The 24,194-nt window shown below is 39.8% G+C and overlaps 1 protein-coding gene across 1 annotated transcript in view; it reads left to right on the top strand.

Annotated features, from left to right (window-relative positions):
• Nucleotides 1-24,194, top strand: part of FUT8 (fucosyltransferase 8) — a 91,893-nt gene that overhangs the window by 21,562 nt on the left and 46,137 nt on the right. The window contains exons 2-5 of the mRNA XM_053385883.1: nucleotides 8,795-9,208; nucleotides 15,688-15,803; nucleotides 15,901-16,066; nucleotides 22,633-22,747. Of these exons, the coding sequence (XP_053241858.1) occupies nucleotides 9,006-9,208; nucleotides 15,688-15,803; nucleotides 15,901-16,066; nucleotides 22,633-22,747 (600 nt within the window). The 5' untranslated portion in view covers nucleotides 8,795-9,005. The remainder of the gene's footprint in view (nucleotides 1-8,794; nucleotides 9,209-15,687; nucleotides 15,804-15,900; nucleotides 16,067-22,632; nucleotides 22,748-24,194) is intronic.

Raw genomic sequence — 24,194 nt, 5'->3', positions numbered from 1 at the left:
AAGCTTGATGGTGTAATTCAGCATATGCACAGTTTATATGAACTGTAATAGCACATGCAGTGCTTTGATGCTTTCTGGCTGCTGACTTGAGCTCATTTTGTAGTTTGCTATTTTCTTAAAAGAAATCTGAAGTCCCTTTCAGTAACAATGCTAAGTTAATAACTATAGCATCCATTAGAACCCTTTTCAGGAGGTTTTTTTCCTCAAGCAATTTACTAAACACTAGTTTTAAGTAGAGCATAAACTTGATCAAGTAAACATATCCTTTGTTGGCATTGTCTTCTGAAACTCAAACTCTTAACAGATTAGTTAAAGATATATAAAACTTATGGGATAGGTTGCATTTACCAGCCAATTTCTGTTTGTAGAAATTGCTCTGAATTATTTTCTGTCACAACTTCTTTATACAATAGTGAACAAGGATGTATGCATTGGGTTAAAGAAGCAACCTGCTTTTGCTTTAAACATATAGCTGGTTTGGATTGTTTGTTTTCCCCTGGAGGGATTTGCTCTTTGAAAGGCTGCACACACTTTGGCTTTGTAAAACAAAGTGTGCATGAGCTTGCTGGTGGTGGGGATGTGATACTGAGTTTATACAACAGCCTCTATGTGGGCCAAAATGGATGAGATATCCCTTACTGTTTCTATTTTTAGCTAAGAGTAGTTGTTGCATCCCACACCCCCATTAGATTATGGCTGCAATATTGTGAAAGGTGGAGTTAACAATTTCCTTAATCTAAATCGCTCCCAGAGATTGCTATTTACCCCACTGGGGAAAGCCTACAGGCACTTATGTTTCCTGTGTCTTGATCAGTTTTGCCTCTGTTTTGCAAAGGGAATTATAAACTGACCCTCTAAAAGAGAACATTATGTTGAGAGCAAAGTAACTGTTCCTGATAACAGTTAAGTGTGTCAAATCCAGTGGAACCTCGTGTTATGGGCGGGATCTGTTCTGGAGGCCCGACCGTAACACGGAAGCGACGTTAGCCGAAGTGCTGCGTCTGTGCATGTGTGTGGTGCGATTTAGAGCTTCTGCGCATGTGTGAGTGGCAAAACTTGGAAGTAACCCGTTCTGGTACTTCCGGGTTGCCGCGGGACGCAAGATAAAAACACGTAACCTGAAGCGGACGCAACATGATGAAGCATTATCATAAACATAATACAATACAATACTACAAACAGGGTGAAATTTCAAACTGAATACCTGCAGAATCATTCAGTCATACAAGTGGGGGAAAAGTACTTGCATGTGAGAATGCAAAACAACAACAACAAAACACCTGGAGAGAGAGAGAGGACATAACTAGGGTTGTTGTTTTGCTTGTTAGGTAAAATGAGGGCCATTCTTAAAATTATATTGAGTATAGTTGCACTGGCTGCCTGGTGGAAATCTAAGGCAGTATTAGCAGGCCCCTCTACCCAACTGGTGATATTGTATATAAAAAGGCTTTTGGGTGTTGAACTGCTGGAATGCATTGTTGTTATTGTTTATTAGATTTGTTAGTCACTTGGTTCCCAGAGGTAAACTTTACAATTTAGATTTGCACATTGTCCTTATATTCAGCAGAAGAGAGAATGTTCCAACTGTGGACAGCAGCTGCTCTAAGGACTTAACTCTGCAGTGTGCCAGTCAGGCTTCACATATGTTACTTCAACACTCTTGGACTCTGTCACTATGGGGGTGTCCTTGCATTAAGATCCTTATATTCCAGGGTCCTTTGAGCATTAGAGTAGAAAGCTTGGCAGTCTTGTTGGGAGCTGCAACATAGACTTTGAATCAATACAGAGTTCCTTTAAGTAATGGTGGTTACCACTTGCCTTGACTGAGTTTCTATTTTGGTGCATATTGTCCCTGGGAAAGCTGCTACCTATCCTTCACCTGTTGACTGATTTGTACAGAATTGTCAAAGGTTAAGTAGAAGAAAACAAGAAAAACACTATTAGATTAGCCCAAAGGCCCATCCAGTTCAACATTCAGTCCCCACAGCAGCCAACCAGATGCTTGTGGGAAGCCCACAAGAGCACATTAACCCAACAAGTAGTATATCCCCATAACAACTGGTAATCAGTGTTATACTGACACTGATATTAAAGAAAATATATATGCTATCATGACTCATAGCCACTGATAGCATTGATTATTAAAATTCTATTTTTCCATAAGAAAATGAATTTGTTTTCTTTTCATTAAAAGGATTTTCAAATGCTATTTGAATATTGGGCAAGAACTACAAAAGAAGAAGAAAAAGTTGTATTATAGGTTTGATTTGCTATGCTTATGTTTAAGCCTGTTTTTAATAGAGCCATTCAATAGAGCTTATATGTATGTTCATATATCACATTTTCCTATGGATATGCACACTAAATCCTATATAGTAAAATACTGAAGCTAGAAGTGTTTGCTGAATATTTCACACACAGTAGTGTTGGCCTGGACATTTTTGAAATACTTGATATTGTAGACTTGATTTAGAGCTATTCTGAGCCAGCACTGCAGCTTGGGTGATGGAAAACTGGTCACGGTGTGCCCACATAATGGCCCAAGTTGCAAATCATGGTACCATCAGTATTAGTTAGTCACTTTTCTTAAAAAGTAATCCAAAGCGACTTAAAACCATTTGAGAACAAAAGTAAAAGACAACAATACAAAATAAGAGGCTTAAAATACAGCTAAACAAAAGGCAGGGCAAAAAGTCCAGCCCCACCAGAAGAGGCCACAATACCACTTTCATAAGGACCAGAAGTCCAGGTAAAGAGAAAGTTATTTGCCTGGTGCCTAAAACTTGATAGAGATATCACCAGATGGCACCTGGGGAGAACATTCCACATTAAACAATAACTTAAGACAATTTGGTACACACTGTTTTGACGTTCCTGTGGCACTCCTATTTTATTCCTGCTGCTGCTGTGCTGCAAATGAATCAGGCCAGAGTCTGACTTGTCATGTTTAAATATGAGTTCATGGCTTGTTTCTCCCAAACAAGTTATGAGTGGTAAGCCAAGAACAAACTAGGGAGTAAGTTCTAGACTTTATTGACAAATTGAAAATGACAAATCACCAAGTCCAGATGGTACCCATCTTAGAATTCTTAAAGAAATCTAATGTGAAATTGCTGATCTTCTAACAAAAATGCATAACATGCCACTGAGAACGGTCTCTTTCCCAGAGAACTGCAGCTAATTTGCCACCATTTTTTAAAAGTTCCCAGATCCCCATGTTGGGCAAAAAGATTATTGCATTGCAGGGGTTTGGACTGTATGACCCTTGTGGTCCCTTCCTACTGTACAATTCTTTCTCTCCTCCCCCCTTTAAAAGCCAATTATGTGAGTGTCTGTTCTTGGTAACTTGGTCGGACACATTATGAAAAGATAAAATTGTTGAGTATATAGAAGAACAAGTCTTGCTGGAAAAGAATTAACAGGGCAAAGTTAAATTCTGTCTCACTAAGCTTGTTTTTTTGAGTGTGTGAACAAGCACATGTATATAGGTATAATCTGGTATTTATCTGGAGTTTCAAACAAGTTATTACAACTTTTCAACAAAGGTCGCTGAGCAAACTTAGCAGTCATGGAATAAGATGAGACTTCCTTTTATGAGTTGGTAAAGAACAAGAAGGTGCAAGGAGGAATAAACAGACAGTTTTTTTAATGGAGGGATGTAACCTGTGTCAGAAACTCAGATATATAAACTAGGCATCAAATGGCTCCTTAAACCTTATGGTTACGGTCGCCACAACAGAATTTCTACTTGCCAGGGATTTGGGCTAAATGATCCTCAGGATTCCTTCCAATGTTACAATCCTATGATTCTATTAGCTCAACTACATTACTTGACTATATCTTGCTCTAACAGCAGTTCATTTGTCTCAGTATTCAAGAAGGAGAAGCACACAAAGTAGAAATGGAAATGATATTAATTATGGACTAAGGCAGAGGTTTTTTAACTGTACTTTGTAAGTTCCATTTGGGTGGCGTGTGGAAAGGCTGCAGCACAGACAACTATATATGTACTCATCCCTGTGCTTAATTTCCTTGATGTGATGATGGAGGATTGCATGCGAGTCAGCTGACTTGATGGAGATGTCAGTCACCAATCTGGCACCCAGAAATCGTATAGTCGCAATTGGACCCACACCAATAGCAAAATGTGCTTGGCGCATGGGGAATTTCGAACACTGCATAAGATGTGGGATCTCCCTAGGAGGACTTGTATTAGAGCCAATGCTTTTTAACTGGCATAAATGGCCTAGAGTAAGGGGTAAGCAATGAGGTGGCCGGATTTGCTGATGTCAGAGTGATTTTGAGTGGTTAAAACAAAAAATGTTAGTGAATAACTCTGAAACAATCTCTCTAATCTGGATGACGGGACATAAGAATAAATATGTTAAATCAAATTATTCCCTAGGACATTTTATTGGACATTAGTTAAATTTCTGATGCAAACTTAAATTGTCCAAAGCAGGTTACTCTTATTTGCATAGAAGATGGACATGAAATAAATGCTTAAGTAATGTTTTTTTTGGAAAACGTATACCTTAACCCATGAAATATTAAATTTCCACCAAATCTGTGCCTATTCAGTATATGAGTTGCACAACAATTAGTTGTTGCTGTTCACAGAATTGACTCAAATTATCACATTATTAAGCTGTTAAATTCACAGCTGGATCAAAGAGAAGTAGTCCCTGCCCCACATATAATGTCACTTTCCTATTTTCAGGAAATAAGTAAGAGAATTTTGAAGTGCACTGATTTAGTTTTAATTTCAGCAGAATTAATTATAACTTTGTGATTATTACCTATACGGCATGCTTACTAAAACTAATGACTGACAAGGCTTTCTATATTTATGAAGTTTAGAATATTGCTCACATGGTCATCTAAAATTCTTGCAGAGTAGATATTATTTGTATTAGGCTATGCTTGGCTGTAACCTTTTTCTTGTTATTTCTATCTCCTGCCCTGTATACCTGAAGGAGGACCTCTACCCACATCGTTTAGCCCAGACACTGAGGTTCAGCACTGAGGGTCTTTTGGAGGTTCTCTCACTATGAGAAGTGAGGTTATAGGGAACCAGACAGAAGGCCTTCTCAGTAGTGGAAATATGATAAAATGGTTTTCTTGGGCTTTTTTGTAATTACTTTCATGACGTCTTGAATTGCAAATGTCCATATCTTGGATTTCAACAGTACTAAATGTTGCTCTGGAAAGTTTGCCTAGTTCAGAGAGAACAAGAAAACTTTAGCAGGCCATTGTTCTGTTCTTTGCATGGCTTGAATTGTTCGGTGCTGGCTATTAAGTAAACTTCATTGACATAAGTTTTAAGTGAATGGTTAAAATGCCGCATTTTCATACTCTTCTTGCCCCCGCCCCCTGTAGTAGGAGCATGCGGGATTATAGATGAGACCTGCGGGTATAGGGTGGTATATAAATTTAATAAATAAATAACAATAACAATAACATGAAAGCAAATGAAGTGGATCATTTCTGAGTATTTCTGTCAGTACCTTGGATATTGGAATCAATTACTTTCTTAACAGTTATAAAGATGAATATAGACAAATAGAATCCTTGATTGTGAGCCGCTGTGGAGAGGGGTTAGCATTTAGAAGAATTGACATAACCCCCTCTGAGCCCATGGGATAGAATGGAAATATATAAATTAAATAAATAATAAAGCCACATGTATAAATGCTCTCTGAGGAAAGTATTTTTTGCATGTAGAAAGCCCGCAAGTTTGAGAGAAGGGTTATAGGCTAGCTTTCTCAGTTGTATATGCATGCAGGGAGTAGTTTCTCTCCCCCTTGCCTCCTATAAGCATTCAGGCATTCAGACTAGTCCAAGCGGCACAATCCAAGAAAATGCACACTGCTTGATCTGTATGCGTAGATTAGCTTTTACTCCTCCTTGCATTTATTAACAAGAACTTTTTTTTTTCCTCCAAGGAGCTCAGAGCAGCTTGTGAGACTCGTGAGAACTATATAAAATATTAACATAGTAAGTGCGGAATAGAGAGAGTCTTGTTCCACAAAGATGAACTGCATATCTGAGCAGGAGTTTGAACACAGGTCTAGTCTCACTTGCTTCTGGGAGAATTCCATTTGTGTCTGGGCGGACCTCTGTGGAAGGGATTACTAAACAAGGGTATAGAGGCAGATAACACCACTCTGTTAACTGTGCCTTGAAGGAGCATGTCAAGGCTTTGCTTGGTTGCCTATAGAGATAGTGCTGATATGTATGAAGAGTTGGTCTCCTAAGAGCCCAAATTATTTAGCTTGTATTGTGCCTGAGAAGTAAAAGGGTGGGTAGGTTGCCATCTCAGGAATGGTAACTACAGAAATTAATAAATTGCCATGTAGGGAGTGGGGCGTTTGGTTACAGGCTTTGGCTGGATGATGAAGTAAAACACTGGCACGAAAGCTTTGAATAAATAAGCACGTGACATCATTCTCTTGCTGCATCTTATGCTAGGATGGGTGGTGATGGGGGAGGCACCCAGCTGAATGTGTGGTATCACAGTGTCCCCAAGTGGCCAAGCAGGAAAACTGCAAACTGAATCTGACATTGTAGGTTGGTTTGACATACTGATATAGGTAGCAGCTATTGTTGCTTTGTCCAGTATGACACCACTTGTATAAGGGTTTTCTGTCAACTATTTTAATGATTTTATACAAGTGTGTGTAATATCATTTTAATTATGATTTTGTGTTTGTAGCATGCTGCTCAATGCTTAATTCTTAATGCTGGAATGAATACATTTTATGTTCTAGATTCTTCCTTGTTTAAATTACTTCAAATTCGAAGTGGAAAGTTTTATGCTTTGCTTCGATTTTAAAGCACCAAATAATTTTGCAACAGGATATCATGGATACAATATGGATTTTTTATCATAGAATTTTGAATTCTAAGAGAACATTCACCAACTGTTCTCCAAAGCAACTATATATTTATGTCCTAATAAGAGCTTGTGGTTTTTAGTAAGAAAGTAGATCTCAAAATAAAAACACAGGAGTTTTGAATTACTTGGTGTGAGTTCCGAGTCCCAGGTCTTACAAAATTGCACTGTGATGGCAACCTTGGAGGCAGCAAATGTTTTGCTGTAGTTGCTTGACACATGGATTCATTCTGGCTACATCTTTTTTAAAATTTTGCAAAGTTGTTACTGAAAGCAAGTATAATGCTTTCATTTACTTTTAAACATTAATGTTGTTGTTGTTTTTGTTTGTTTGTTTATTAAATTAAATTTGTATCTGCCCTTCATCTGTCGATCTCAGGGTAGTTCAAAGCATAAAAATGCAAGATAATAACAGTAGTGGTGTGCTTTCAGAACTAAAGAAGGATTGTAATTCTGAAATGCTATGTTTTTAGTCGATTAACATTTTATTGTATCAAGAAAAAATGATTTCTCCTTTTTAGTGTGATCTGTTGCTTACATCTGTTTTCTGGGGTTATAGCCAGCTTAGTGACCTAAGTACGTCTTGCTAAGTATTAACCACCTTCCTTTATCTGTTTAGACTTCCATTCCAAAAATGGTAAGTAGAAGGAAAAAAGCTGCTACTATTCCATGACTGCCTCTGTAAGGGGCTAGTGAAAGCTCACACAGTGCCAAAAAGCATTGGGAGTTAAACTACAGGAGGTGAAATATAAGGTAGACAAAGAAGTGGGAAGTTACTACATACTTAACACATCAAGACTCTGATTTAATACTGTGTATGCGTGTATGACTAGAGTGAGGCTGTGAAATACATAGTGCAGATTGTCTATTTTAAGATTCTGGCTGATGTAGTGGGCCTCTCAACTGAGGATGTAATGGAACATGGAGGCCATTATTGTCCTGCATGTGAATTATATGGATAGTGCTGCAGAAAAACAATGAAGGATAGTCAATCAGAATTACAACACAGACTACTGCTGTAATGCCATAGTGCTAGGCATTTGAATGCAGGACTTTTAACAGAGAACTCCTGCAAATGATTGTGCATACTGGTTCAAAGTTGCATGATAACTGGGTCTAGAGGGTCCTTCTTTTTCAGGCCCTGGTTATTGATTACCCTTGGTTTTGGTTTTTGCAGGGGGTGTGGGTAGTTAATTATACCAGTTGTTATGCTTCTGTGAATCACAGCTCTTGTGGAAGTGGAAGAAAATCTTTGGAATGGATGTCACCTTTATCTTGCTCTTTTACCCTGATTTTTACAAGGGCTCTTCTGCAATAAGATGATGTTATTGACTTGGTTCATTTTCAAAATAAACTATGGTTTAATGTGAATGAGGACAAACTGTGGCTTCTGTTTATGAATGGTTTGGAGTGAAGCAAGCCCCTAGCCTCAGTTCAAATGCCTCAAAAAGCCAATGCATGGCTTCTTTTGTTAGCAGCATGGCAGAAGCAAGGCATCAAGACCAGTATAAGAGAACTTAAACTTCTGAAGTTGCTAGTAAGTTTGCTCAAAGAGAAGAAAATATATTATGTGTTATAAGTACTATCCATTCCACTTACAAGTGTATTGTCTTGCAAGAAAGAATAAATCCAAATCTGCTGCATAAGGTCTCTTACGATTTAGTTGCAGTTTTCTAAAGTTCAAAACAGCACTGTGTAAACAAATGTGCTACTTTTTAGTGTTTTTTGTCATTTCTATACATGCAGTTGCTTAGAGACTATTCCTTTGCAAGTTGCTGAAACATTATAATGCTATTAACTGACTTGAAATTCAACACCAACTCATTTAAGCTTTACTTCAATATATGTTACTAGCTTTAAATCACAAAATGTAACTTCATTTTGTTTCTTTTCCCACAGACTATAAAAACAAAACATCTGTGACATTACAACTTGGATTGTGCATCTTCAGTGATAATTGTTTTAAAGTTTTACTGTTGGAGAAATGCTGTGAGAAGCACAATGTGGTGAATCAAAGACACAGAAACCTTGGAATCTTTGTACTGATTGAGGAGTTACAATGTTTGCTTTGTGAACAAAAACTATTTGGTAGTGGATAGAACTTCTGAAAATGCGGCCATGGACTGGCTCCTGGCGTTGGATTATGCTCATCCTTTTTGCTTGGGGGACCTTGCTGTTTTACATAGGTGGACACTTAGTACGAGACAATGAACACCCAGACCATTCTAGTCGTGAACTATCAAAGATATTAGCAAAACTTGAACGATTAAAACAGCAAAATGAAGACTTACGACGAATGGCAGAGTCTCTCAGGTAAGTTGATAAAAACTTTCTCAATGTTGGTATACTGTACCGAAGTTGCATTTTCTCTGTGTTAATGTAAAGGACAAAATACTTTTTTGTCCTGGCATGTGTCTTTTCTGAGGTTGAAGGAGACATCAGGGTGCTATGTTTGTGTGGTGGTATAGTAGTTGGCTGTTTGTACTATATTTGTGGAAGCTGATGGTGAAAGTTTGGGGATAGTGCAAATTTAATGTTCCTTTTAAGATCCAGTAATCTCAGGTAAAAACTGTAACCCATAATTCTAACTTTCTCCAGCACTTAGGGCCAGGCCCATGGAGAGGAGGGGCACAGCTGGGTACACTTGCACTGGGCCTCGGAGGGCTAAGCACTGGCTACTTTTTTGCTTGAGTTTCTAACTTTATTCTAACAAGAGTCCTGCCCTGGGCTTCAGATAAGCTCTGAATAGGCATCCTTGGGGCTTTATCTCCCTCTAATCAACAATTTATGATAGTCTGTATTCCCCAGCATACTTGCTTACCTTCCTTTTACTTGAAGAAATAGTTCTGTTAGATTATCTTCCAGTTATTATGGCTTGGAGACTCAGTACAGGTTTTTGCCCCCACCCCAGCTTAACGTTTGAATCATCCTGAGCGATACTGATTTTTCAGTACCAAGGTCCTTTCCTTAAGCCAGTACAGAAGGGTAAGAGACTGGGATATAAGAGACACCTGGTTTTATTCCCCATACCTGCTAGATACAAATGTTGGACTCTTTAGAAGTGGGAAATGCCATGTTTAGTAGTCATTGTCTCATGGTCATGTACTTGGCTAACATATGGAACAGAAAGGGTAGTAATAAATAACTTTTTTACTCTGCCTACTTAGTCCATCAGGACCTGTAAAAGAACCTGAACATGTTAATAAATGGAATTGAAATATATATAGTTGAGGTAGCCCAACCTCAACTATATGAGGTAGCCCAACATGCAATGAACAATGATTTTTTCATGTTGGTAAAATAGTAAGCAGGTTGTGAAGAACTTCAAATGTCCACTCCAAAATGGATATCCATAGAAATGGGATCTATTGTAAGGATTTGTAAATGTGTAGACACTTGGGTTTTATAAGTAAAAAGGGAATGGTAGTTTTTCTGAGGGTCCCCGAAGACATTTAGTATCCTGGCAAGAAAAACAACCCTGCAGCATAAAGTGTTGCATGATTGCTTTTCTCAAATGAGGATGATTCCTGTCAGTTGAAGGTTGCACGCAGATGTTAGTATTCTGCTGGGGGCTGAATTGTGTTGCAACAGAAGACTGAACAGTCTGATACTTCTCTCACTTTCTAGTTAAATATTAGATTTTTAGCTCAGTTTTGATGGTAGGGCTCATCTTCAGCTGAACCCAGCTGTGGACTGAGTTTCAGAGTGTATCTGTGGAAAGGAGAAAATTTTCCCAAGAATTTTCAGTGAGTGGTGGCTTGCTTTAGATTTAAAAAAGAAAGTGTTGGGGAGAGGGGACTACATTTTTTAAAAGCATCATAGCTGTCCTCAGGACCCTGCTATGCAGGAGATGGATTGGATCACCTTTAAAATGAAATGACTGGGAGTTGCAGCAGTAGTCTCCATGTGGCTATGATGCTACTATATGCTGCTTTCCTCTGCCCCTCACCCAAGCATCTTAGAGATTAGAGCACCTCAGTGGTCAAAACTACTCAACTCTTGCATTTAGCTATCCAGGCACTGCCACTGACTACAGCTTCAGTTCAGCCACAGACTCAGCTGGCAATATTCAGCATTTAGTTTCCATGAGACCATTTTTTCTTGTTGTCATATATGACATACCTCACTGCCCAAAGCAGGGTTTGCAACAGGAATTTCCCCACAAAAGAGGTGTTTTTGGGGAGAGCACTACTTAGAATATATTGCCACACACCCCATCAGCCCTGATGGTATATTACTAGTACTATGAGTCTGAGTAAGAGCAGGACTAGATTTCTAGTTCACGGTTCTTGTCCCCAAGGGCAGTGTCCTGGGGAAAATAGCTGCAGGTGTCTTAAATGAACAGAGGAATGGGGGGGGGGAGAGGGGCTACTCCATGCCATCTTTTCCATCCATTAGTCAGTTCAAAGTCCTTCCCTGTTTGTCTGCAGCTGCTTTCACTGGTAACAGAAAAGCCATAGAGCTGTACATAACATGTACCTCAGCCCTAATATCTTAGACGTGATGGGGGACAGGAATAGAGATGTAAAGTGTGTGTGTGTGTGTGTGTGTGTTTGTAGTTTCTGTTTTCCCCCAAGAATGCTTTTAATTCAGTGGGGCACCACTGAAGGAAATGTGAAAAACTTTTTGTAATTAGTGATTTATTTATTTTTCTAAAAAAGGAAAGCTATTCTCCACTCCATATGTGGTGGGACTACTTTATGTAAGACAATGCCATATAGCATTAGAGAATGACGGTTCCTATGTATATACTTCAGACCTAATGCACCACTCAGATCTAAGATTCATTTCTGCAGAGGGTACTGCCATCTTCATGAGAGTGCCAAACTAGGTGTTCATTGCTTGGGGCTAGGGCGACATTTGATTTAATTTGGAACTGCTTAAAAGCAAGTAGCTCTGTACGTTTTATAAATATGTAAAATATTAGTTACAAATGATGTTTTTATGAATCTAAAGCAATAATGTTGTTTGGCTTTGATAAGAAAGTCAAATCTAAAAGGCTACCCCCCCATAAAAAGTGAAAAGTGATATATTTTCATAGCTTTAAAATTTATGGAAATCTTGTATCTCTATGCAGAGAAGGAATAAAGTTTTTCTTCAAGTGCTTACAAAAGAGACAAATTAATTTAACATTTCTGTACTAGCCACTACCCAGTGATATTTTTCCACATGAAGAAACACTCTTTAATTCAAGAGTAGCTTTCTGCATAACACACGTAATCTGTACAAGATTTTAGAAAATCAGGATAATTATAGAGAAAGTTCTGCATGCAAATGTTTCATGCCACTAATTTGGCATATAGCTTTTACATGACTAGCTTGCACAAGCAGTAGTTTTTCCTCTGCCATTTAGCTTTCTGCATTGTGCCCATTATATGTTAAATCTAGTGTTACATTTAGATATTTTTACAATATGATCGAAAAGATCATGCTTTTAAATATGTATTCTCTTGATTTTAATGCTTGTGGCTTCATTTTATTGCATTTTATCCTGTCCTTTCTCCAAGGAGTTCAGAGCAGGATTCTTCCCCTCCTTCAGGTTATCTTTAAACAATACTATGAGCTGGTTTTCCTGAGCATCAAGCATATCAACCCAAGACGCGCTAATACCAAAGGAACGTAGAGATATTGCCTATTTAAACAATCAAATGCTTTGACTGTGTTCAGCATCAGGAGAACAGTAGGTTCTGGATGTGATTGACTCCAAAAATTGTATTGAGAACCCTTCTATAATAGGGAAGGCCTGTGGATCTTTGCCTTATGAATCCATAGTTGGGTAAAATTTTTGAAAGCCTACTGGCCAATATGCCTGTAAATAATTAAGCATCCACATTTATCAATGAAATAGTTTAAGGAATTTGGCCTCTATTCTGTATGTCAATAAACAATTTCAGAAGGGAAGGCTAATGAATCTGCTGGGACCAGAATCATTGTGGAGCTTCATATTTTTGATCCCATTTTGGATTTCTGCTAGAGTAAAAGATTGATCTAATGAATCCTGGTGAGTCTGGTTAAATCTTGGAATTATCTTTTTCCCCTAGGAGTTTTGTGAAGATTTGGGAATCCAATGGTTCAATGTCATAGAGTTTTGTATATATATATTTTTAATTCCTCCAAAATGTCTTTTTGTCTATAGGTTCCCCCCCCCCACCTTTCGCCTTTTAACAGTGCATTACTCATTTTGCTTGCTATATGTACTGGTTTCACCAGGAGGGCAGAATTTTTGTTGTTGAATTCCTAATAATATGGCTTTATCTTCTGAAGGGAATAAGTACCTGTGGGATTTAAGGAGATCTAGGTTCTGCTCTTTTTAAAAAAGTTTTCTGTACACTCTGGTTGCGAACGTGATCTGTGCCCACAGCGTTTGCAGCCTGAAGCACTGCATCTGCGCACATGCGTGATGCGATTCGTTGCTTCTGCGCTTGCGCATGATGTCATTTTGTGCTTCTGCGCATGCGCGAGTGCCAAAACCTGGAAGTAACCCGCTCTGGTACTTCCAGGTTTGGCGCAGTCCACAACCTGAAAACGCGCAACCCACAGCGTTCGTAACCCGAGGTATGACTGTACCATTAAACTTAAAAAAATCAGGAATCCCTTTAAGGCAGAGGTTTTCAACCTTTTTTGAGCCATGGCTCCCTTGACCCCTGTGGGGAAATGTGCTCTGAGCCCCAGCAGCTCAGTTATGTCCTTGCCTGCAGAGCCACAAACCCTCAACCCTTTTCAAAAACCCCTCCCTTGTGGAGTGTTCCCTTTTTTCTCTCCTTGGAAGTCCTCCAGACAGCAGCTGCGCCTCCCTCCCCAAAGAGAGGTGCCTTCTCACACTGCTCCACAGTGGCCTGGAAAGAGGATACCCCCAGCCTTAGTGGCCCAATGGAGAATGTCCGAGGGTGAACGTGAGTCCAGCAGCTTGCTGACCTTGGGAAGTAGCAGTGGCAGCAGTGGGTGCTGCCAGGCCTGCATGGCGGAAAAGCTCCCTTTCAGCGCTGGGCACTCAGCTCCCAGGCAAGCTTTTCACACAGCAAGCACAAGAAAGGCCAGTGTGGCACCTGCTGGCCTGCCCGCCCGCCCAACCTCTCACTTGTGTCCATCCATTCCCAACAGCAAGGGCTGGTGGACTGGCTTGCTGGACTCCCTCACCCACATGCATGCTTACTCTGAGGCTGCCTCAGATCCTGGCAACCAGCACCCCTTAGTCAGCCCTAGAGGCACCATTCATCTGGGGAGTTTGTAGCCAGAGCTGCTGCAACAAACAACCATGCAAGCCTTTGGGAGGCAGAGACATAAGAGGGCATCAGAGGAGGGAAGGAAGGAACGAGGGATGGAGGCCAGTTTTGCCTGCAGCACCCTTGACAATTATTCAAGGCACCCCAGGGTTCCATGGCACACTGGTTGAAAATCTCTGCTTGAAGAAGTTTCTCTCTAGTAAATACACACACACACACACACACACACACACACGGGTCTAATTTCCCACAGAAGGTTTTAGGTCTGTGCACTCCCCATCGAATTCTGGTGATAACAGGGTATGGTCTGAGATATTAAGAAGACCAATCTTGTGAGTTACGAACCTGAGATTAATAAATAATCCAATCTGGCATAAATTTTGTATCTTGCTGACATATGCGTATAGTTTCTTAGTTCTGGATTGGCTATGTGCAAAGCATCAAAGTAATTATGTTTATGTAATATGTAGGATATTTTTAAAAAGACTGTTTACATGGGTTTTGTGATAGGTGAGATGTTCTGCTTTTATCAAAATAATCATTGAATACAAGATTTAAATCACTATCTATCACCACTTCACCTCAGTGTGTAAATGAGTGCAGCAGCAATGTAAAAAGTTTCATCCAGAAATTGTTCTTGTTGGGTATTACGCACATAAATAGAGCATAATATCAGCCAAGAGTTAGCCAACAGACTTTGAGGAAGATAAATCTTACATTCGGGTCACTTAGTATATATTTTAATTGAAAATCAAGTATGGGAGAAATCCAGATTCCTGACCCCCTACTTTTGGAAGTACCTTGTGAGATGTACAATGTCCACCTCTACTTTTGAGGAAGGATTTTGCATCAGTATTTCTTTTTTTAAAAAAACACACGAAAAACTTGTGAAGAAAAAAAAAAGGTCTGGGGTATCTCGCTTTAAAGCAGACCTTACCCATATTCTTCTTTTCGTTGGTGCACCCAGGCAATTCCAAGTTACAGCAGTTAACTGTGGCAGTATAAGGTTAATTTAAAATTGTACAGCATATACCAGGCAACAGATCTGCAGTCATGGGAAAAAGAAAGTGCACCCTATTTGAATTTTGTGTTTCACATATGAAGACATAACAGCAATCATCTGTTCCTTAGTAGGTCTTAAAATTAGGGAAATACAACCTCAGATGAACAACAACACATAACATACTACACTGTGTCATGATTTATTTAACAACCAACCTTCCGAACAGAATAATCTCTACACCTATGATTGAGAGCAGAATAGTCCCATCTCTTCCTGAGCCAAATGCTCATAAGCTGAAATTGGGGTTGTTACTCAACTAAGTTTCACTCAGAGCAGACCCACTAAAATTAATAAACATGACTAAGTTAGGCTCATTAATTTCAGTGGGTTTACTCTGAGTATAACATAGGTTTTTTATATTTTTGTTTAAGTTTTGTAACAAAAGACAAAGCCACTCACAACACAAAACTACACATTTTTTTCTAGTCCATTATCAAGAATATCCTTTCAAAAAGCATGTAACACTAATCAAACTTATTTGATGCATTCTTTCAATTTTGCTGTAGGATACCAGAAGGTCCTATTGATCAGGGCCCTGCTGCAGGAAGAGTTCATGCTTTAGAAGAACAGCTAATAAAGGCCAAAGAACAGATAGAAAACTATAAGCAACAAACAGGAGATGGTTTGTATATAACTATTTTGTTCATAATTCTACAAATGCATTTTCTGTCTAGAGGAAAACTAATGTTGACAATTCTGTACCTTTTCCTTTTTTTTAGTGGGCTTAGGAAAAGATCATGAAATATTGAGGAGGCGGATTGAAAATGGAGCCAAGGAGCTTTGGTTTTTTCTCCAGAGCGAATTGAAGAAACTTAAAATATTGGAAGGAAGTGAACTCCAAAGGCATATTGATGAACTTGTATCTGACTTGGGTAATCATGAAAGGTACTAATAACAACTACTGCTGAGTTTTGCTGTGCTATTATTATTTAATTTGTATACCACCCTTCATCCATAGATCTCAGGAATCTGAAGATAGCAGGAGGTGCCAGACCGACTGGTCTCCCTTGGAGCTGGTTCCCTCTGGTTGGCTGTCTGTCTTCCCTTTTGGCTCCCTTTCTCCTCTTCATTCCTGCTGATGGCCTTGGCACCTTGCAATAACTGTGATGTACCCTCTCTCTTTCCGTGTGCTGCTCTGGTTCGCCAGAAGCGGCTTAGTCATGCTGGCCACATGACCCGGAAGCTGTACGCCGGCTCCCTCGGCCAATAAAGCGAGATGAGCGCCGCAACCCCAGAGGGGTCCCTTTACCTTTTACCCTCTCTCTGCTCTGGCTGCTTTGCGTGATTCACCTCAGCCAGCTGTCAGGCACTTAACTGCCCAGCGCCTTCTTTTCCTCCTTGTGCCCCACTTTCCTTGCTTAGTTGACCAGCTGCTTTTTCACCTTGGTTGCCCCTGCTCCTTTGACCATATGCCCATCTTTACCCCTATCCCTGAGATCTCCAAGGCTGCCTGCTCCTTTGCCCACAAGCCCATTTCCATTCCGCCACCCCAGAGATCTCCAAGGCTGCCCACTCCTTCCCTCGTATGCCCCATCTCCACCGCACCACCCCCAAGATCTCCAAGGCTGTCTGCTCCTTCTCTCATTTGCCCCATCTCTACCCTCGACCTGCGGATCTCCATAGCTGCTCTTCTCCCCACCACCACGCGCAATCTTAAAGTCCACCTTTCATGTTTTAGACATTGTGATATATCACTATATTGCAATGTTTAGCTGGTGATATATCACAATGTTGAAAATCAGATATCACCGATGTTGAAAATCAGATGTTGCCCAGCCCTAGTGGTTAACATTGTCCTTCACAGGCAACATGGAAATTGACTGTAGACACTCAGTGGGTTTCATAGTAGAAGCAGGTTGGCTCAAGGGTACTCACTGTGAATTATACCCCACGGATGTAGATGGGTCCCTTGAACAATGAAATCAGATTTTTGGGAGGTACGGGGGCTTCAGTGGGAAGGAGAAGGCAAGTGTCCTGTGTGATTGTCTGGAGGCAGTTGGAGGATGGATGGCAGCTAACGGATTGAAGTTGAATCCTCACAAAATAGAAGTACTGTTTCTGCGGAACGTGGGTGGGGTTGGTGTGGGGGAATACCTGGTCCTGAATGAAGTAACTGTGCCCCTGAAGGACTAGGTGCACAGCCTGGGAGTCAACTTGGATTCACACCTGTCGATAAAGGTGCAGGTTAATTCTGTGTCCAGGGTGACTGTCTACCAGCTCCATCTGGTATGCTGGCTGAGACCCCACCAGCCTGCTCAGTCTTGCCAGAGTGGTACATGCCCTGGTTAAGTCTTAATTGGACTGCACTTCAATGTGCTCAGTGTGGGGCTACCTTTGAAGGTGACTTGGAAACTACAACTAATCAACAAGACTGGTGACTGGGAGCAGCCGCCGGGATCGTATAAAATCAGTCCTGAAATAGCTACATTGGCTCCCATTAAGAGCACAATACAAAGTGTTGGTGCTGACCTTTAAAGACCTATATAGCCTTGGCCCTGTATACCTGAAGGACCATCTCCACCCCCATCATTCAGCTCGGACACTGAGATCCAGCACCAAAGGCCTTCACTGTGAGAAGTGAAGTTACAGAGAACCAGGCAGAGGGGCCTTCTTGGTAGTGGTGCCCACCTCAGATATGAATGAGATAAGTATACAACCTTTAGGAGACATCTGAAGGCAGCCCTGTATAGGGAAGTTTTTTTTTAAAAATTATATATGCTGGAAGCTGCCCAGAGCGGCTAGGGCAACCCAGTGATATGGGTGGGGTACAAATAATAATATTATTTATTTATTATTATTTTATTAAGTGTCCTCTGCAAGCAGGATACTGCTTGCTCTTGTTAGGATTCAAGTCATTGTTTCAGACCTTTAGTTGACAGCACCCAGGTTTTTCTGTATGTGTGACACAAAACTTTCTCAAACCCTTTCTACAAAAGTCATACTATAAAATACCATATTGCCAGCCATGAATGCAGAAACTCTAAATGTAAAAAATAAAGAGAAACTAGAGCATAAAATTGTGATGGTGTCTCTTCTTTCTTTCAGCATCTATTTTTAAAAGTATTGCCCCATGTAGTGTCTTCCTTACTACTACTATTATTATTACTACCCGCCCTTCACCAGTAAGCCCTAGGGCAAATGTTTGTAATCAGAAGCATCCAAACCATTCCATTAGCTGATTTTAAGAGCTAAACTCTGAATTAAGGGAGCAGTTCTAAACTGTCTGAGAGGGCATCTGGGGCATTCTTGGATATTTGTGACTTTCTTTCTCAGCCTATGGGAGGGATGCCCCCCCTGAGGCCCCTGTGCATGATGAAAAGCTCTGCTGCCATTGCTCCTTCACTGTTGATGTTCCAGGTAGGAGAACGAAAGTGGCATGTTGGAAGGCTGTTATGGGGGGACACTGGATCCTTGGGATCTAAAGTCCTATTGTTCCCTCAGCATTCCCCTGACAAGCAAGGGAAACCTCACAGCCCTGTAGTTTTGCAATGGGAGGTAAAAAATTTTAAAAGCAAAATGGAGGAGAAAATAGATACTCTCCCACCTTCTGCCCTTGCCCGTGCAAGTCTTGCAAATATGTGCTTTTGTCTTTAGGTATGATCCATGGGACATAACTGCCACATAAGTTGCAGGCTTACTATAGTGGGTGTTTAGGATTGTGTTTTAGCATACCATTCTGTACTGCAAAGTTCAGTAAATGTCTGTTGAGGACTGTTGTCATCCCTCCAAACAGTGTGCCTCCATAGACAGTGGAGAGAAACGTTTTCATTGTGAGCTCCTCGACTGAGGCATTGTCCACCAGACCAGTTTGTTGTTGTTGTTGTTATGAAGGGGTTACTATAGGGATGCTTTTATTTTTTGAATATATGGGCTTTGCTTAGAATCTTGCATATTAGATGTCTTAATCAGCCGTGACTCTGAAGGTCATACTCCTTTTTTTGGAACCACATGTTCCTCAACTTTGTATGTTTCCTCTAATATTGGTGGCTTGGGCACCTATATTTTCATTTAGCAATCTTTATATATATGACTGGTTCTGGAACATAGAGAGAATAATAGAAAATGATATTTGCAATTAAACTTGAGAACTTAATTTCACATAACAAAAATTTTGGTAGCCTCATGAGACTACACTAAGGAATTTCCTCTTTGGCCTGTTAAAAGTTATACAAAATAAAGCTATATAATTTGTTGCCTTATACTAAATTGATTTCTTTGGATATCAATCCAAAGAGGTGGTCTGTATGGGTGTATATTTCATCATGAGAATAACTGCCAAGGTGCAAAAATCTCATAAGCTATAAAACCAAATCTAAGTCGGCTGTAATACTGAAAATGATATATTTTTTGCCAGTCTTGCGTTCTAACTGGATTAATTTGTTTACCTGAATGTTCAGTAACTGTACACTTACCTTGACAACAAGAACATATTAAATTTGCCTGATCTAGATCTGGCATTAAAGTTAATAGCATGTGGATCATTATTTACAACCCTGGTCATTTCTGTAAAGCTGATACTTCTATGATGTTTTGCAGATGTATGTGATTGGCTCCAGATGCAGATTGGATTTCTGAGTTGGTGAAAATACTTGCTACCGATGTTGATGACCTTAATGTTATATGTTATATATATTAAACACAATAATCCCTGCTTTTACTAAAGATTTATTTGTTTCATTCAGTATAAAGTGAAAGCAAGTACAGCTAAACGCTTATTTGCAGTGCAAATGTTTAGATGTCAAACCTGTTCTAAATTTTGTAGACTAAGGTGCAATTTATCTCCACTTACTTCCACTTACACACTAACACATATTTAACACCCCCCTGGGCATATCTAAATAATGGCCTGGCACATTGAGATCATTGGAAACTGTTTCATACCATGTCAGACCATGTCCATCTACCCAGTTTAATCTTAACTTCTGGTCGTTGCCTAGTATTTCTGGCAGAGTACATTTCCATCACTCCTACCCGTCACTTGTTATCTGATTCTTTTAATTGGTGGTGCCAGGCATTGAATATGAGACCTTTTGAATACAAAGTATGTGCGCTACCATTGAACTATAGTTCTGTCTCCTGAGGTTTGCATTTACTAGGGCAACCAGAGCCCTAAGCCCAGTGCCATTCTCTGCATGCAAAAGGCTTGCTGAACCTGAGATGGATCATGCATTAAGATTATAGCAGACAAATTTGGGGGGGGGCAGGTACTATTTAGTCCTAAAATAACTTGAGATTCTCTAATAATTGAACAGACCAATTGCATCTAATTTGTTTACCTAATGTGATTTTAAAAATACCCTATAATGAAGATTATGCGGCTGCTTGAGTAGATTATGTAACTCCATGAAAGCTGATACTGACCATGAATTCCTATTCAGTTGCACTCAGGGTCTTATGGTTTATTGAGCCTTTGACATGCTGATTTTACCTTATAACTGTATTTATTGGGCAATTATTGATCCTCCACTAAAATAGTGATAGGGAACATTGTGCCCTGTTCGTATTTTGGATTTGATACAATATACTATGAGATGTTGGGAATGCAGTTGCAGGATATGGCAAAGATTTGTGGGAGTCCTGTTGAGTAATTCTGGATATTGTTAGCCAGGAAATTTTAGAGAACATTGTTGCTGCCATCACCATAGGACCTCTGTGTGTCACTTTAAGCTTTGATTCTGTTTTTCCTTCCTCTGCCATTCTCCTTCAGGATGTATTCTTTGCATTCTGGGATTTGGCAATATTAGTCTGTTGACAATTCACAGCTATCTCTTGAATCCCAGGCAGCTGCCCTGCTGAGTTTTTGTGCAAGCCTAGTTGAATCTGTCCTTAACCCATTGAGAGTGTTTGTCCTGGGCTTAGCTCAGGTGAAGTTCACATCAGGCATTCTCCGACATGCACTCCAATGCCATTCATGTTGGTACATGGCAAGTAGCACATAGACATATTGTGCTCAAAGTTATTCTCAGCACTGCACAGCCCAGCCTATCATGATGATAGAGAATTTCACTGAGATTTTTTTTGAGGGAGTGGATGTTGATTTGACCAGCTGCCAGTTATTTATTTATTTATGCAAGGGCAGGAAAAGTATACAATCACTGGAGATATTTTCCTGTTACTTATCTGTAACAAACATGAATTTGTCTGGAACAAATAGGTAATAAATATAGCCAGGTCTGTATCAACACCTTTACCCCTTCTTTGCATTCTGTATGAATGGGAGAGCCATGAATAATCCCTAAGTAAAGGCAAAGAAGGCACCCTCTGAAACTGCTTAGGGGGAAAAGGGCGAGGCTTTAGATATAATTTTGTGGGCTTTGGGGTCTATTACTAGTTGGCTAAGGTCTAGCACAGGTGTGAGGAACCTGTGGCCTTTCAGGTGTTGCCGAACTACATTTCCTATACTCCCTAGCAATTGGCCTTGCTTGCTAGGGCAGAATGGAGTTGTACTTCAACATCTGGAGGGCCAAAGGTTCCCAGTCCTATCTTAGCCCAAATAGTAAGAACCTGCAGCACTTCTAAAATGTGTTCAGAATTTGTAAGCCTGCTGAGAAGGAACTTTCATTACTGTGGAGCAGCCATTCTAACTGTTCATTTATCATACAGATTGTATGCATCTTCAGTGATTTTTTGGTTGTTCTTGAAACAAATGTATGGATACTAGTTAGGGTACAATTTCTTGTGTGACGATCAAGTAGTTTTTAACTAAGCTATGAACTCTGGATATAATTATACACAATCATAGTTTTTTGTCTGTCACCTCCCCCCAAAATGGATTGAGTGGTTTGAGTTGGTTACTGCTCAGAACTAAATTTATTAGTATGCACTGATGGTTTGTGTCTTTTTCAACAATATTGAGTTAGTCTGCTGATTACCTAACTGCCTATAATTTCCACCATGAACCTATGCTTTCTTCTCTTTTGCTGACACCTTTCCGTGATATTCTCAATGGACCAGAGTACTGGTTTTTAGTCCACCTCTGCCTGCTATCTGTAAACTGAAAACTTTTCATAATACTTTAAACAGCAGGGAGATTGTGTATTAAACCTATATGCATATTTTCTTAATGTTTGATGGTAGCAACTCATTTTGGCTTTCAAGAGAGATTATTATGTTGCTCTACCTGCACCAAAAGATTTGTTTTATTATGAATATTGTTTTTGGTGCTTAGGGGAAATCAATTCCAATTCTGTCTGTGCATGTGTGTGAGCTTGGTTTTCTCATCCCTAAACTGTTCAAATATTTTGCTTAAATCAATTTGAGATTGCTAAATTTATTGAAGGTGAATACATGTGCACATACAGATATTTGGCTCTGGAAGTGGAGGGAAATCGATTTTTTAAAATTCCTATTTTAAGATCTTATAATCCTCATTTACTTTTCATTTTGCCAGTGATTCTTCTGATTAGTTAAGTTAGCCACTAAGGTTGTTTGTTTGCTTTTTTAAAAAACAGGTCAATAATGACAGATTTGTACTACCTCAGTCAAACAGATGGAGCAGGTGATTGGCGAGAAAAAGAAGCCAAAGATTTGACAGAGCTGGTACAGAGGAGAATAACTTACCTTCAGGTAAGAATTATGGAGAAAGTGTCCTTGAATAGAAAGAAATTAAAGTAGGATTTCCTGAAGGAACATTTAATTCACGCTAATATAGAGCAGTGTGAGAGTACATAAGGCACCAGAAAAATATATGTATTTATCAGGGTTAAAGCAACTTTAGTCATTAAAATAATGAAATTAGTTTATTTAATATGTGTTTGGACATTAAGTAAGAGAGCATTTGGTAAGTTTTATAGATCAAATTTATTTGCTGTTTGTGTTCAATTTCTGTTGAAGTGCATTTCCAGTCACTTAGCTATGAGAAATTGCTATACCTTTCATCAATATACTTTCTGGTTTTATCATTTTTTACTAAATTAAAAAGAAGAAAATCTCTTTGGCTGTTCAGTATTATGTCTAGATAACATTTTTTCTCAGACTTTGAGGGAAATTTGTAAGGTATGTTCTTTTGGATTGAATCACATATGCAAATTCCATAAGTCCGTGGCCCATCAGTCACTGCCTTTATGGTTAAAAGGACATAGTGACCATAGTATCCAGGCTGTTATGCTTGGTTCTCCCATGGCAAATACTTTTCTGGTGACATCTTTGAAAATCATGGTACTACTGCAAGAGAGAAGGAAGTGCCCTTTCAAACATGACCTTAGAGACACTTCATGTAGTACTTTTTCTGACATCGAGATTAGTTCTAATCAGAAAAAGTATGTAGAATTATTTTAAGAAGAGGTATGTTTGTGTGTGTGTATGTGTGCCTTGGTACACATATTGAGAAGCAAATTAATGTAGAGGTGCAGAACCCATGGCCTTCTAGAGGTTGTTGGACTCCCAACTCGCCATCAGCACCAGCCATCATAGCCAATGGCCAGGTATGATGGGAGTTGTACTCCAGTAACATCTGGAGGACCTTAGGTTTTTTCATGTTGAAGAACATTTTAAGGAAGGCTTTTATGTTCAAGACTAAAACAGTGGGCAAGATGATCTCCTGAGGGAGCATGATTTTCCAAATGAGGCTGCTCTATACATGTGCATGGGACGCAGGTGACGCTGTGGGTTAAACCACAGAGCCTAGGACTTGCCGATCAGAAGGTCAGCAGTTCGAATCCCCATGACGGGGTGAGCTCCCGTTGCTTGGTCCCTGCTCCTGCCCCCCTAGCAGTTCGAAAGCACGTCAAAGTGCAAGTAGATAAATAGGTACCGCTCCAGAGGGAAGGTAAATGGCATTTCCGTGCGCTGCTCTGGTTTGCCAGAAGTGGCTTTGTCATGCTGGCCACATGATCTGGAAGCTGTACGCCGGCTCCCTCGGCCAATAAAGGGAGATGAGTGCCGCAACCCCAGAGTCGGCCACGACTGGACCTAATGGTCAAGGGATCCCTTTACCTTTACCTTTATACATGTGCATATTTAAATAATTCTGGAATGATATAGCTAAAGTGGCAAACTTATACCTGCTGACCTC

Source organism: Podarcis raffonei, chromosome 1 (assembly GCF_027172205.1).
Source record: "Podarcis raffonei isolate rPodRaf1 chromosome 1, rPodRaf1.pri, whole genome shotgun sequence".
NCBI lineage: Eukaryota > Metazoa > Chordata > Lepidosauria > Squamata > Lacertidae > Podarcis > Podarcis raffonei.
The sequence above is the reverse complement of the archived record's forward strand: the minus strand, read 5'-3'. Positions and strand labels throughout refer to the sequence as shown.